Source organism: Drosophila gunungcola, chromosome 3R, assembly GCF_025200985.1.
Source record: "Drosophila gunungcola strain Sukarami chromosome 3R, Dgunungcola_SK_2, whole genome shotgun sequence".
NCBI classification, from domain to species: Eukaryota; Metazoa; Arthropoda; class Insecta; order Diptera; family Drosophilidae; genus Drosophila; species Drosophila gunungcola.
Genome location: NC_069139.1, coordinates 25,280,431 through 25,293,747, shown reverse-complemented (window position 1 = coordinate 25,293,747; position 13,317 = coordinate 25,280,431). Strand labels below are relative to the sequence as shown.

The 13,317-nt window shown below is 37.2% G+C and overlaps 2 protein-coding genes across 2 annotated transcripts; one reads left to right on the top strand and one right to left on the bottom strand.

Annotated features, from left to right (window-relative positions):
• The first annotated feature begins 118 nt into the window (after positions 1-118).
• Positions 119-2,260, top strand: LOC128251864 (cytospin-A). The gene is made up of 2 exons (XM_052979103.1): positions 119-452; positions 500-2,260. Exons 1-2 carry the CDS (start codon positions 230-232, stop codon positions 2,191-2,193), a joined length of 1,917 nt encoding a protein of 638 aa, XP_052835063.1. The 5' UTR covers positions 119-229; the 3' UTR covers positions 2,194-2,260.
• A 388-nt stretch (positions 2,261-2,648) lies between these two features.
• On the bottom strand, positions 2,649-3,808 carry LOC128251884 (V-type proton ATPase subunit e). Its single transcript, XM_052979127.1, has one exon. It carries the CDS (start codon positions 3,086-3,088, stop codon positions 2,717-2,719), a length of 372 nt encoding a protein of 123 aa, XP_052835087.1. The 5' UTR covers positions 3,089-3,808; the 3' UTR covers positions 2,649-2,716.
• Between the last annotated feature and the right edge of the window lie 9,509 nt (positions 3,809-13,317).

Genomic DNA, 13,317 nt, shown 5'->3' with positions numbered 1-13,317 from the left:
CTCAGCTATTTTGTGGGCCACAATGTATATAAAGTCTACGAGTATAAAAATACAAGTTTTTGGTACATTCAATACGATTATTTTTTTAATGCAGTTGTAAAAACTCCAGTGTTTAGATTTGACAAGGCAAATGTAACTTCATTTCATACTCGTTCTATTTATTTGCTTATAAATTCTTTGCCGTATCACACTTCCTTTTAGTTATTTTTCAGTGGTTATTAGATCCGTAATGAAGGAACGTATATGCCATATAAGAGCCATACTGTCCGACTTGAAGAATGACGCGAGGTTGAGAGAAAACACCAGGGATTGGAGCAGACAGGAAGCCGTCAAGATGAGACTCTGTTTGGGAAAGCTAATTCTGCTGACTAGGGCGATGAGGGAGAAATATGTGGAAAGTTATGAATTGTGCGAACAGGACAAGGTGACATACGCAGAAATCTTCTCACGATGTAAGTGCCTAAAAGGAATCACAGTTGTATTTATAGTTTATTCTCAGGCTACCGGCAAACAAAGCGTCTGTACTTGGTATTGCCATTGGGCGAGAAAGAAGGAAAGTCCAAAATCAGCTTTCAGTTGAGCGTTGATGCCGTTCTTTGCGAGCTGGAGACTGTTCTTAGAGATGCCCCAACAAAGTGCTTAAGACACATAAATACGGAAAGCGTTTTGGATGGTAGTCCTTCGGATGAATTAAGTGAATTGCGCCAAAAGTTAATAAATGCGGAATTGAGGCGGGAACTAGAACTAATAGGCCACAATCTGATGCTAGCAAAGGAGCGATCTTTTGTGCGTCAGGCACGCATGGAACTGCATAACACGGCACTAAAGCTCGTCAAAGAGCAGGAGTGCGTCAGGGCACTCAAGGAAAGCCTATCGAAATCTAAGCTCAAATTAAAGATCAGCAGCGAACAGAATAAAGAACTAAAGGAACACCAATACCGATTGCGTAAAAAGATTGAACCAAGGGAAAGAGGTCTGCGACGATGGAATGTGCATGTTACGCAAAGAAAATGCAGAATGTCCAATCGATGTCATAGCGCCGTGAATAAGTCATCAAAGCTCCATCAATCGGAGCAGGAAGCTCTTAAAAATTTAAAGTACCGCCTCAAGCTGGCGAAAGAAACTTTCGTGGAAGCCAAGACAAAAATGTCAGAGATCAAAAAGGATATAGACAAACTATGCTTTGGGAAAGAAAGGCTGCGATTCGGGGTAAAAGAAAGCAGTAAGTCCGCCATTAATTCAGAAGTTAATCCAATAAGTCGTTTGAGAAGCAAGAGGAAACAGACTCTACACGTAATCGATAAGGTCCTGAAAGCTTTTTCCCATTACAACCGTCTTAAATTCCCGGAATGCAGCGTCAAGTGGAGCCAGCTATTAGAATCCCTCCAAAGTAACCTTACTAAGGTTCGAAAAAGTTGGAAACAAATCTGCCTTAAGAAACTGCTACCGCCAGAAAACAAAGTGGTTAACTTAGCTCCCACTCCTCAAACGAGTGCGTGCGATTTTAAAAATAAAAGTGTCAGCTTTTTAAAGCCCCCAGTGAAGTATCCGCAGTTGCCGGAGTCTTTGTGGGACAAGATATACAAGCCCCAGGTAACACCCACAACCTCCAAGACGTGTATACGCCGTGGTGTGTTAAAGGAACAGGTTAGATCTGTGTATCAAGAAGCAGTTTGTCAGCGCTCGAATTTTTCAGTGCCAGGACCTTGTGCATCCAACTTATCCACACCCAATTCGATGCCAAAGTACATAGCTAGGCCAAAAACTTCTGTACCAGTTAATGGGCGCCCATCAGTCAGTTCAGTGCTAAGTGAATCCATGTTACACAGAAACGATTCAATACCGAAGTATCTGGGGAAAACATTCGGCAACCGGCGGATAAACATGCTTCGCTGGTGCAAGCGGAAGGTCAAACCCTACGGCCTGCCGATGTATGAGTTCAGTGAATCGTGGACCAGTGGTCGAGCTCTGTGCGCCATTATTCACTCCTATCGCCCCGATTTGATTGAAGAGATTTATATTCGCAAGAAGGGGCCCAAAGAGACCTTGACATACGGAGTGAACATCGCCCAATCCCTGGGTGTTTGCAACTCCGTCGACTTCATTGCAGAGTGCCTGAACAGGCATCCAAACTTCGAGAAGGTTCTCGATTTCGTAGAGGAGCTGCAAGGCTGCCTGCAAGCTCCGATATAAAACAATGATTTTTTAATTTATACAATATATTTCAATAAACATTAGTAACAATTTTAAGAACGAAAAAGTATTAATTTTAACTCCGTCTAGAACGGAAGGCTTGGCATAGATTTTTGGGTCCGATTGGGCATTCACCAGAAGAATGCTATTTAAAATAGGGTATTATTACTTCCCAATTTATTTTTTTTTTATTTGGAGCCAGATAACTATTCAATAACATATCCTGGTCTGTTTGTGTGTCCTATATTTCTATAAAGAACTAAGTAGTTATGTTAATTTATATGCACCCTTAATTAAGCCGGTTGTAAGACAATCCATTAAAAAATACTTCTTGCTCGAATTATAAAACATATAATATGAAGTATTAACAACTGCATTAGTCTTAATGACGAGAATCAGGATAGAAATGTAATTTCTTTAAAATCCTTTGTTTTTTTTTTTGCATTTGACGCCCTCTATAACTCCGCGAACAGGAACTTTTTTTTTTATTTTGTATATTAAAAATATATAATCTTCAGCGGTATCAAGGGTCGCTTTGATCGTGGATAAAGGAGTTGGGCCAGTAGGTTATCATGCCGAATATCACCTTCTGGTTGGCCCGTGGTCCGACCAGCGGGTTCAGCTGCATCAGGAAGGTGACCAGCCAGGCAAGGTAGCAGCAGACGGCCGTGAGGATCACGCAGCACCGGATTATGCCTCGCTCCTCAAATCGGTAGGACACCAGGAATCCGATGACGGCGAAGAGCAGCCAGAACACGGTGACGGCCGTGAATGCCACATGCTTGTCCATTTCCGGTAAGTTTCCCAGCTGGCCGAGTGCCAAGTTCTGACAAGTTTCCACCCTGTGTCCCGGATCCCAGAGCTTGGCAATACCAATTTGGGTGCCTGCTCTCATAAACTTTTATAACTGCGAACATTTCGATATTTTATGGCGGCCAGCGGAGGCTGCAGGCGCACTGGAGCGCGAAGGTTGTAAATGGAAAACTGTATACATTTTCCGAGTGCCGGAGCGGCCCATAAAACTGCTGCACGCATCCTGACTAAGCGCAAAATCCGTTTTACGAGGACTGCCAGCTATCCAGCCATCCTGCCATCCTGCCATCCACATCCAGGCCAATCCTCCCCCGGATCATCCCCTTGAGGTCCTGATGATGCCATAAGTGCCCAGGCGCGACTCATAAAATGGCGGCTGTGCATTGGCGTTGCAGTGTGCGCGGTGGTGGTGTAATCGAGTTTTCCCAAAGTAGCAATAAATGTTAATGGCGACATCGAATTTTCCATTTTCTCGGCATAAGTATCAAGACGTCCGGTGCCAAGCCAGCGGTTATTTCGCGGCAATGGCCATCTTTAATTCCGTTTCGATGCGGGGGCCTCGGGCTTATAGAGAGTGCAGAACAGTAGCTGCCCTGACAGACAACTTCGCACCTCGACCTCCGTCACAAACTGTAGACTGCCAAGATGTTTTTGCCAGAACGTAACCGTGTTTTCAGTGCCCGATCGATTCGACATTGTAAATCACCGCCCAGAGGTATCGTCCGCCTGGAGTCGCAAGCACATGCAAATCGGGCTAAATGTGTGATTTCCCCTTTAACACGGTCGGCACTTAAGAAGAAACTGAGTTGAGACCGAACCGAAGCCAAAACCACGCAGCCAAATACTGGGCCACCGCGTTATCGGTTCCGGTGCGGGTTTGTCTTGTCACTTCTTTGACAAACCGTCAAAATATTTGACTCGAAGTCGTTTGGCAAGGAGTGTGGGTGCAAAAGGAATGCGTGACGGATTTATTCAGACGGCATTAAGGCCACTTCTCCAGCGAGCTCTTCTTGGGTTCCTAGAAACCTTATGATATGACACTTGGGTAGCAGTTCCATTAATAACACCTTAAATTGTAATTGACATAAAAGGATTATACTAAATTTTCCCCCACAAAAAAATCGGAGTCTAGGCAGCACCTTGAACAGTGTTTTTCCGTCAAAGCGGCAGACTCAATAGCTTCTAAAAAAAAACCCGACTTGCAAAAAACACACATATACAGCCCGATAACTAATTTCGCCCTTGTCTCACAGTGACATGATAGACTTACGCGATTTGTTTGCGTTATAGTGGGCGTGGACACGTTTTTAAAAAAACTTGCGCTGCGTAAGAATAACTTAAATCTGCATGCCCAATCTCAAGCTGTTAAGTTTCCGTGATTTCGACGTTCATACGGACGGACAGACAACGGAAATGACTAGATCAACTCGGCTATTGATCCGATCAAGAATATAGGCTACTTTTTACCTGTAACATACTTTTCAAGGAATACAATATACCCATCTATTTTGAGCTGCAGGGTCAGTACTAAAAGCTAGAAGCGAGCAGCACCTCGAATTTTCAAATATCCAAAAATTACATTTACTTTAATAACTTAAAAAATAACGCTCCGACTTGGAAGTCGAAAGGTATTGACTGAGCAAGCATATACGTCTTAATAACAGGTCTCTACAATTTTTAGAGAAACGCGAAAGGCTTTCGTAATTTGTGGGCGTAAGAGTGGGCGTGGTCAAGGAATATGCTTGTTAAATACTTTTCAACAAATACATTATACCCTTTGAGTAACAGGTACAAATACCTTAATACAAGCAATGAATGAAATATTGTTTAAGCAGTTCGGTATAAAATAAAAATGGATTTTAGGGATTTTAAAAGACTTCCGCCTTAAAAAATAGTTGTAATTCTTTATTTGCGTTTTACTTCTAAAAAACTTTGTGAATTGAAAATAATTCTATATAATAAAAATCTTTCAAATATGTAAAAAAACTTCTTAAGTGAGTAATAGGATTAAGGATTAAGGATCTATTAATAAATCTTGAAGCAACAAAATATCAGGGAAATAAAGTTCACAATTGCGTATAAAATTGTTTTCTGGCGGTACCAACAAGGTTCTGTTTAAGTAAATACAATCAAAACAAAACAAAATAGATTAAAATGTAATAGTATACATGGGACCATCGGAAAACGACAAAAATTAAATACATTGTGTTATTTTTATTAAACAACGTATAAATAAAGTATAAGCTGAATTTTCAGATTTTAGCAAACCTAGCCCTTCTTGTACCTGGCATGGAAGTGTTGAGGGAGGAAAGTCAAACAATTTGGATTAGTCGTACGACACTAGCACGCGTTGTTTGTGCAGTCACTTAGCGGTTCGTCTTGGCACCGGTTAAGGAAGTGTTCGCTGTCCCCGAAACACAAAGCTTGCAACACATTTCGCGGGTAAACACCTGGCGAGGCGTCGAGTCGGCTCTTTGGACCGTGTCGATGGCGCTGTGTCCGGTACTACTTTTCACCTCATCCCCCCTCAATCCTCATTTCATCACCCAAAGAACGGTATGGAAAACTGCCAGATTTATGTTTGGAACACAAACTGGCAGAGTTCTGGACCCTTGCCTTTGTTGGCTTTCAATTTAGCAGACATCCATGCCCAGTTAGATCGCCGGTAGGGTCACAGAACTGGACATTCGGTAGACAGAAAGTTTATTACGGCACTTACTTTCCATTTCAACTTACTTATACTTAAATCCCAGCCTTGGAGAACAATTTGTTTTCTATTTTTGTTTTTTTTTTGTTAATGTTATGTTTTTATATTAATTTTTTATGACTTTTTTGAATCCTTGTACGGACTTAGTGGGGGACAACCTGCTAGTGCGTTACAAATCAAAAGGTCTTAGGTTTGAAACCGGGTTGGGTTGACTTGATTAGTATTTTTGTTGTTTTCATTTCCTTTACATTTTTTTATAATCACAGAGAGTTTTATGAGATGCATAGAAAGGGTGTCCTCTTAATATTTATCTGATACAAACTGAGCGACTTATGATTCGTTTTTGGATCGTTTTCGGATCTGAAAATGACATTCGTTACACGTTTAAGTGTCGCTTTATTATCGGTTACAATATCGTTTAACAAGTTTTCGTCCAGTGGGACTTTATATATGATAGATTTTGCACATTTATTTACATTTGTACATTTTCATTGCCTTCTTTAAAAAAATTTTTATGTCACGAAATGATTCATTAATAATAAAGGCCTTGTGGTCACAAAAGCAATATAAAAAACATAAAAGTTTTTATAAAAACAGGGAACTGTTAAGTGAAAAGTCTTTTTTTAGAGGAAAATGAAACTATAGTTAATAGTCCCTTAACGGTTGACTCTGCGAAAGCTTAAAGATATTTGCAATTATTCCATTTTAGATTAAGAACTTTCGATTTCATTGAGGGTCAAACGTAATTCGGCAGGTCGTCCTATTAAATGGACAACATTTGCGAATTAATGCTCCCTATATTATTCCCCTAAGTGCTGGGAAAGTAAATAAGCACATGCGATATGTGGCCGTCCACCCCGAAAAGTCGGTTTTCATAAAACGGAGTCTGCGCACGATAAGATGCATCCGTCCATGTCGATGGTGATTGATTTTCGACGTGGCACGGAGCGGTTTATTGCGTGTATCCGTATCTGTATCTATGTCTGTGGCAAGTGACTGGTACTGTTTCGCTTGGAATCGCGCACTGCGCAGATACAGATACAGATATAGTTTCGGATACGAATTTTTGGGGCGGGGGCGTCAACGGTCGGTGGTTGATTCCTGTCACCGGCGAATTTATGTATCTGGAACGGAACGGAGCTGCAACCCCCACACGACAAAGACCCGAAATCGAAGAATCGAATAAGGCCATAGGAAAATCGAATGTTGTGGGGTGTGCGTGCGCCTTCGAGGGTGCGGGCTCGGTCCGAAAGATATACGTCCGTCATATATCTAGGCAGTTCCCCACGCCGCTTTATTTATTTGTTTATCTACTATTTATGATGCCAAGAGCCGAAGCCGAAGTTTTCCTGGGACCCCCGTCCCGCGTTCGTCACGGTCGCCGTTGTTGCCGATTTTCCCTATGGCTATGGATACACCATGGCTTTAGCCTTGTTGGCATCGCTCTGGGTGACTCTTGGCGTCGGCGTCGTATATCCGAGTATATCTGAGTGTGAGCGTGAGCGTGAGTGTGAGTGGAGTGGAGTGGGCCATGCGATTGCGGTTCCTGGAAACTAACAGCGATTCACAGACAGCGGAGAACTCGCACACCATTCAGTTCACTCGATGACGCTTCGCATCTCGCATTGCTGCGACTCCAAAACCAAAACTAAAACCAAAACGGGCTAGATCACTTGGCACCCGCCGGCGCGCTCTTTCTCGAAAGTGTTAAAATAATAAACCAACAACAATAACAAAGCCGTTTACAACGACAACGGGAACTATAACGCTGTAATTGACAGACTATTGGGCCACAAACAAAGATTTAATGTGCAATTTTCATAAACATTCCGCGCCAGCCCAATGACTGTGTGCTTTAAATTATAGCCGTCATCAAATTAGGCGGACCGGTGGCAAATATCTTGCCATTATCAATTATTGCACCTAATCGCCGATTATACTATTAATCGCGGTTTTGAATTACCTTTGCGTTCACAGCCGTCGGCATTACTTCATCGAAGATTATGTTAAGTGCTTGGAACAATCTTCCAACCGTTTAAATGATAAAATATTGAGCTTGTGTGCGAGGCAATATTGGGTAAGTTAGGTGTTTTTCATCATTAAGTTAGCCGATTTCGTTAAGTTAAAATAAATAAATAAAATTTAAAAGTATAAATTGAGTTGACATTATTCTGAAATATTAAACCAACTAAAAACAACAAAATAAGTTAATTTTTTTCAAATTTTTTGTTTTAATATTCCTATTGATCTAATGGGAGCTTCATAATTTAGCCGTTCGATTTTTATCAAATTTAAACCGTTATTTTAAAGAAATAAATCATTACTATATATCGAAGAAAAAAAAAACAAAAAATGATTAACACAATAAACACACAAAATTAAAACATAAAACTTCCAATGAGAGCTATATGCAAATTGTTTTTCTTTCAAACTAATTTGGTTTCTATGTTTTGTTAGTTTTTTCTTAAATTGTATTTTCTTCTCATATGGGTTATTCCCCAGAAAGGTCAACGGCAGCCAAAACATTTAAAGTCTATAAATGTATGTTTTTTTCACATGTTTTTACAGAAAATCTATTTAATTTAAATATTTTATGCAAATGTAACATTAGTTTATAACACATTTTAAAACATTTCAATCCAATTCAGACAAGTGCAGAAGTTCTTTTTTGAACTTTTCTAATGAAAAGTAGTGTACAACAGCCATTAAAATTTTATTAAAAATAATACCTAATATTTTAAGGTCAAACAAAAAACATTAATAAGAACGATCAGTGCAAAACATTATAAAATTAATTTTATTCAAATCTTCGATCACGTTTCGTTAAAATCAGATGCTTGAACAGGTTTTTGAAAAAGTCACTTCTGTCTGAAAAGCGTGTGAAAGTCGTAGATTTTTGTGACTGTCTCAAAAACCAACAATTGCTCAAACTCAATCTTAGCACCAATTTTAAGTGCTTATCAAGAGCTTTAAGTTTCGTCCTTTGTACAAATAAAATAAAGTTATGGCACATGTTTATTTTGTTTAATTCGTAGGCATGTCGAGTTTGACATAAGATAGTTGCCCATTTGTATAATAAGTGTTTAAGTGAAATATTTTTTTTGTATGAAACATACAAATATTTCCAATTCAAATTAAGCTAAAGCTTTTAACTTGAAAAATGTAGAAGCCTGGATCGGATATACAACTACTTGATTTATAAATAATATATATTCTTGATTTATAATTTAAATATTTTTATATTTGACTTATAAAAAAAGTGTAAATGTGTAAATAAAACACTCAACGCAGAAACAAAGTACGCCGTACCACAATTATTCAGTTAATTTAGTAATAACGGGACTCGCCAATAAATGTTAAACATCGTGTTCCATATGGAATCGGTATTTAAAAAACCATTAAAATGTTAAAGAATATATTTTTTTAAGCATATTTATTTACTTTTTCAAAATTTAAATTTTTTAGAAAATTTGTTCTACTTTTTGTATTATTTTCAATAATTATTTTAGAAATAACATCGATATTAGTGTAGCTCCTAATAGCCCACATGTACGTTAAAAACAACAACCTTCTTCCATGTAATATGGAACGTTTCAAATAAGGTCGGAAAAAAAAATGTTGTTTGAATGAACCCCCATGTATATCGATTAGGTAGTTATTTTTTATTTTCGTACTTAAGCAACACCAATCGAAATCGGTTTTTGTGGCGGCACTTTAAAAAATGCAGAACTTATTGTGAAAAACGAAATTGATTGCTCCCATTGACAACAATAATTTTCTTTTGAAAGTGTTAAGCACTAATTCTTTTTGTTAATGTCCAATAACAATGTGACCTTTCGTCATATCTGATATACACGAGAATGGATAAGTCCCTTCATCTGAAATTAAAATTCTAAAACGGAATTTCGTTTCTCTTCGAAAGCAACCCTGAAATTTTATACATTTAATAAGCATTAAATAACAATCTAAAATGCTGATCTGCGTGCCTTTTTACGCATCACAATCTTGTCAAGGCCCCATTACAAACGACAATGTTATCGCAGCCGTGCTTTATGTCCTGTTTTAATTTGACCCCACTATCTGGCAGTGCGTGATACTATTTGCAGTAATCCTTCGGCAGCAGCAATAATTCGTTGAGGAACAGAGTGCGTACGAAACAGATTTCCGGTTGCCATTCGCCCTTTATGGCATCTGGGAAGTTCCCACGGCTTGCCATGGACCTTCGCTCTAGAAGATCACGTACGGCCATAAAAGCACAGGCACACATAACGGGAAATGGAATGGCGGCACTTAAGAACCGCCGCCGCTTAATCCAATTCCACAAAATGGAGCCACGCTCAGCACCCCCACTTTCCACCCCTCAGCTGCGAAAACGATATTATTTATCTGTCAACCATTCATTGCCGCGATTCCACCACCTTATCGCCAAGAATGTTCCTCTGTGTGGGTGCGTATCTGTGTCTCTAATGGCCGCACACATTGTTGCTACTCATGCGGATACAGATACGATTCTTTATTGTTTTGCTGTCACAGTGGGCGGGGCCTGTCGACAAAGTAATGGCGTGCAGATACTGCGGTGCTGCCAGACATGTGCTAATTTATAAGGTTTTTTTATACGATAGCTGAACGATACTTTCTTTTTGTTAGTTAATTTTTATAGATGTTTTTAGTTTTTAAATAATATAATATAACTATTTACACAGAATTTTATTTTTTTACAATAATTTTATATAGCCCATTATTTTTATCTTCCCCGAACATTTTAAGTGCACAAAGAAAGCTAAATTGTCTTAATTTTAGCACAAAATGGCCTTAAAATTAGGAATATTTATTATTTCGCAGTCGATGGCAATACACTTAGTGCGATGCCGGAAGGAGGTATATAGTTTTTTTTTTGGCTTATATCTAAGCGCTTTTCTTTCTAGTCTCATGTTGTTATAGATTTCAATATATCCGACCTTTGGCCTGTGCTCAAAATAAGTTAATGTCAAAATAGTGAATATTAAAACTCACCTCAATAATGAAATCTTTTTTGTGGTTTCGTAGAATCGCGCAAATGTCTCGATGATTTTGACTAACAAGATTGCTTGAATCGCCGTAGGTATCAAATATCTGACGTGTGCATAATATACATATGCTCAGTGAAAGTTGAAATGAATTTTCGGTATATAGTTAAAAAAGTTTGGTTAAAATCTCTTCCGTAATTAAAGTAGAGCATGGTGTCTAAGAAATGCTCTACTTTTTGGTTCCAACTTTGTCAAATTTAAAAGACTTACAGGCAAATAAAAACGACTTACTGGTTTTAATAGCTTGTTGTCTTCGTTAATGTTCCTTCTCTAAGATAATTCTAAAATTTAAATTCGGTTTTTAGGCGTTTATTTCTTTAGGTGTAATTTATATTGGGGAACTGGAATTATAATAATAAAATTCCTGCAGATGGCGCCATATTCCGGCAGAAAGCGCCACCTGAAGCACGATTGTTTTCGTTTATAGATACAAATAAACATAATAAAACAGTCGGCTATAGCGTTCCATCTTGTTTAATGAACAATTTTTGTGTTGATCGATTTCAAAACGTGTTGTATTGAAAATTTATTATAAAACGATGCGGCTTAAAATAAATAGACGAAAATTTATTTGAAATGTTTATATTTTTTGTTAATGTCATTTTAAAACGTAGTTTTAAAAACTGTTTTTTGTGAATATTTGTATACATTTTTTTTAATATTATGACTTTTTGCTGATTTTTCATGATATGTCTGACATATATATAAGCAGTTCAGTTCAAAATATTTTACTGCTTGCAAGCAGTGTTTATATATGTTGGTTGCCACATGTGCATAGAGACCATAATAACTAGCATTGCCACCCTCGTTAGCCTTGCCACAAATTCTTATTTTTATTACCCAATATTTAACGATGTATGCCACAAAAGAGCTTTTAGTAAAGTCACACACCCATCATTGATGGAAGATGGCAAGTTCACCTCATGGTGAGCTTTGTGTTTTTGTTCATCACTATAACGCCACCTAGCGAAATATGTGTGAAGCATTCGTACAATACGCACAGAAAATATAAGAGAGCGAAAGACAGTCTGTATAAGAAAGGGGCGGAGTCGGAATCCATGATGGCCGCCACGACTTGAAGCCATGCACATATACACACTTAGGCTACCGAATTCATAGATAATGGATTTGTTGAGTTGGCGTTAGTAACTACCCATTTTACCCATTTAAAAAGAAAGTTCCTCAACTTTTTATGCCCGTCCGAATAATATATTTGGCTCACTCAAAACAGGCAGACAGCATCACAATTTCTTATAGTAATACATTTATAAAAGGCAGTTTAACTTTAAAAAGAGTAGTGTATATATATTCTCGAAAAGTCGAGTCGGTAAAGACATGTCCGCATAATTGTTTGCTAATGCTAGTTTTTTTATTCCGTATGTGGTTTTTTTAAATAATAGTTTTTTGAATAACAATTAATTTTAGAATTAATGGAATCTAAGTGACATAGTTCGAACTTTCCTTCAATTTAAACCAGTTAAATGTTTTTAAAGAGACATTTTATTGCTTTCAAAAAAATTAAACAAAAAGTTTTTTTTTCATTGTCACAAAACATTGAGCTAATGGTTCGATGTATTATTAATTTTTATTATGGTGCTCCTGAGTAAAAGTCGTACAGGTTCCGTGAAATAAGAAAACAAAATCATTATTTTTCTTAGCTTAAACACACTTTTGAACAGTTGACCAGGAATTTGGAATATGAAGTCAAAGTTAAAATCTCCGATTAATTTTTCTTTTATTATTTGTTTTTCTTTCTTTTATTAACCTGGTGCTACAAGAGAATACTTTATTTAACGCACTTGTCAAAAATTTCACCGATTCTTAAGAGTAAAAAAAGAAAATATATCTTTAATTAAAATTAATTAAAATTTTTCTTGAAACGTACTCATGAATTTTGTGTTTAAAAATTTGTATAAGAATATTTCATCGAAGTTTTTATATCAGTAAAACCAAACTTTTTTGTTATTGTACACTACTATTTTTTCTCCATTTTTAAAAAGTCAAAATTTTATCAATTTATCTTGTAAGTTAATGCTTTTTTTTTTAAATTGAAGCTAAAAGCTCAAAAATTGTTATTTTAGTGCTACTAGAATTTAAATTAATTACTTTATGAATACAATTTAACCGAAAATTAAAACAACATAATCATAGTATATGGTTTAATCCAAGGACATTTTTAAAATGCGGTAATGTTGTGAGAGTGTATTTCCGCAATAACCAATTAAATAACTTAAATTATATGGGCTACATAACAAAAAATGTCGCCAAAAAAAAGGGTTTTCGAATTCTTAGTTATAATGTAGAACCTGTAGGAAATAAAACATACGTTTTTATCGAAACTTTACTCAGGTGCACCTAAACATCATAGAAAAAACCAATTGTTTGTGTAATCAAATAAAAACCCAAAAACACATGTGCAAAATAAATAATATAAATATAATAAATATTATTTTCCTTACTCGAATGTTCTGTAATATGTTGAAAGATGGATGTTGTAATAGTATGTATTAAAAATACCGATATTCAACAATATTATTA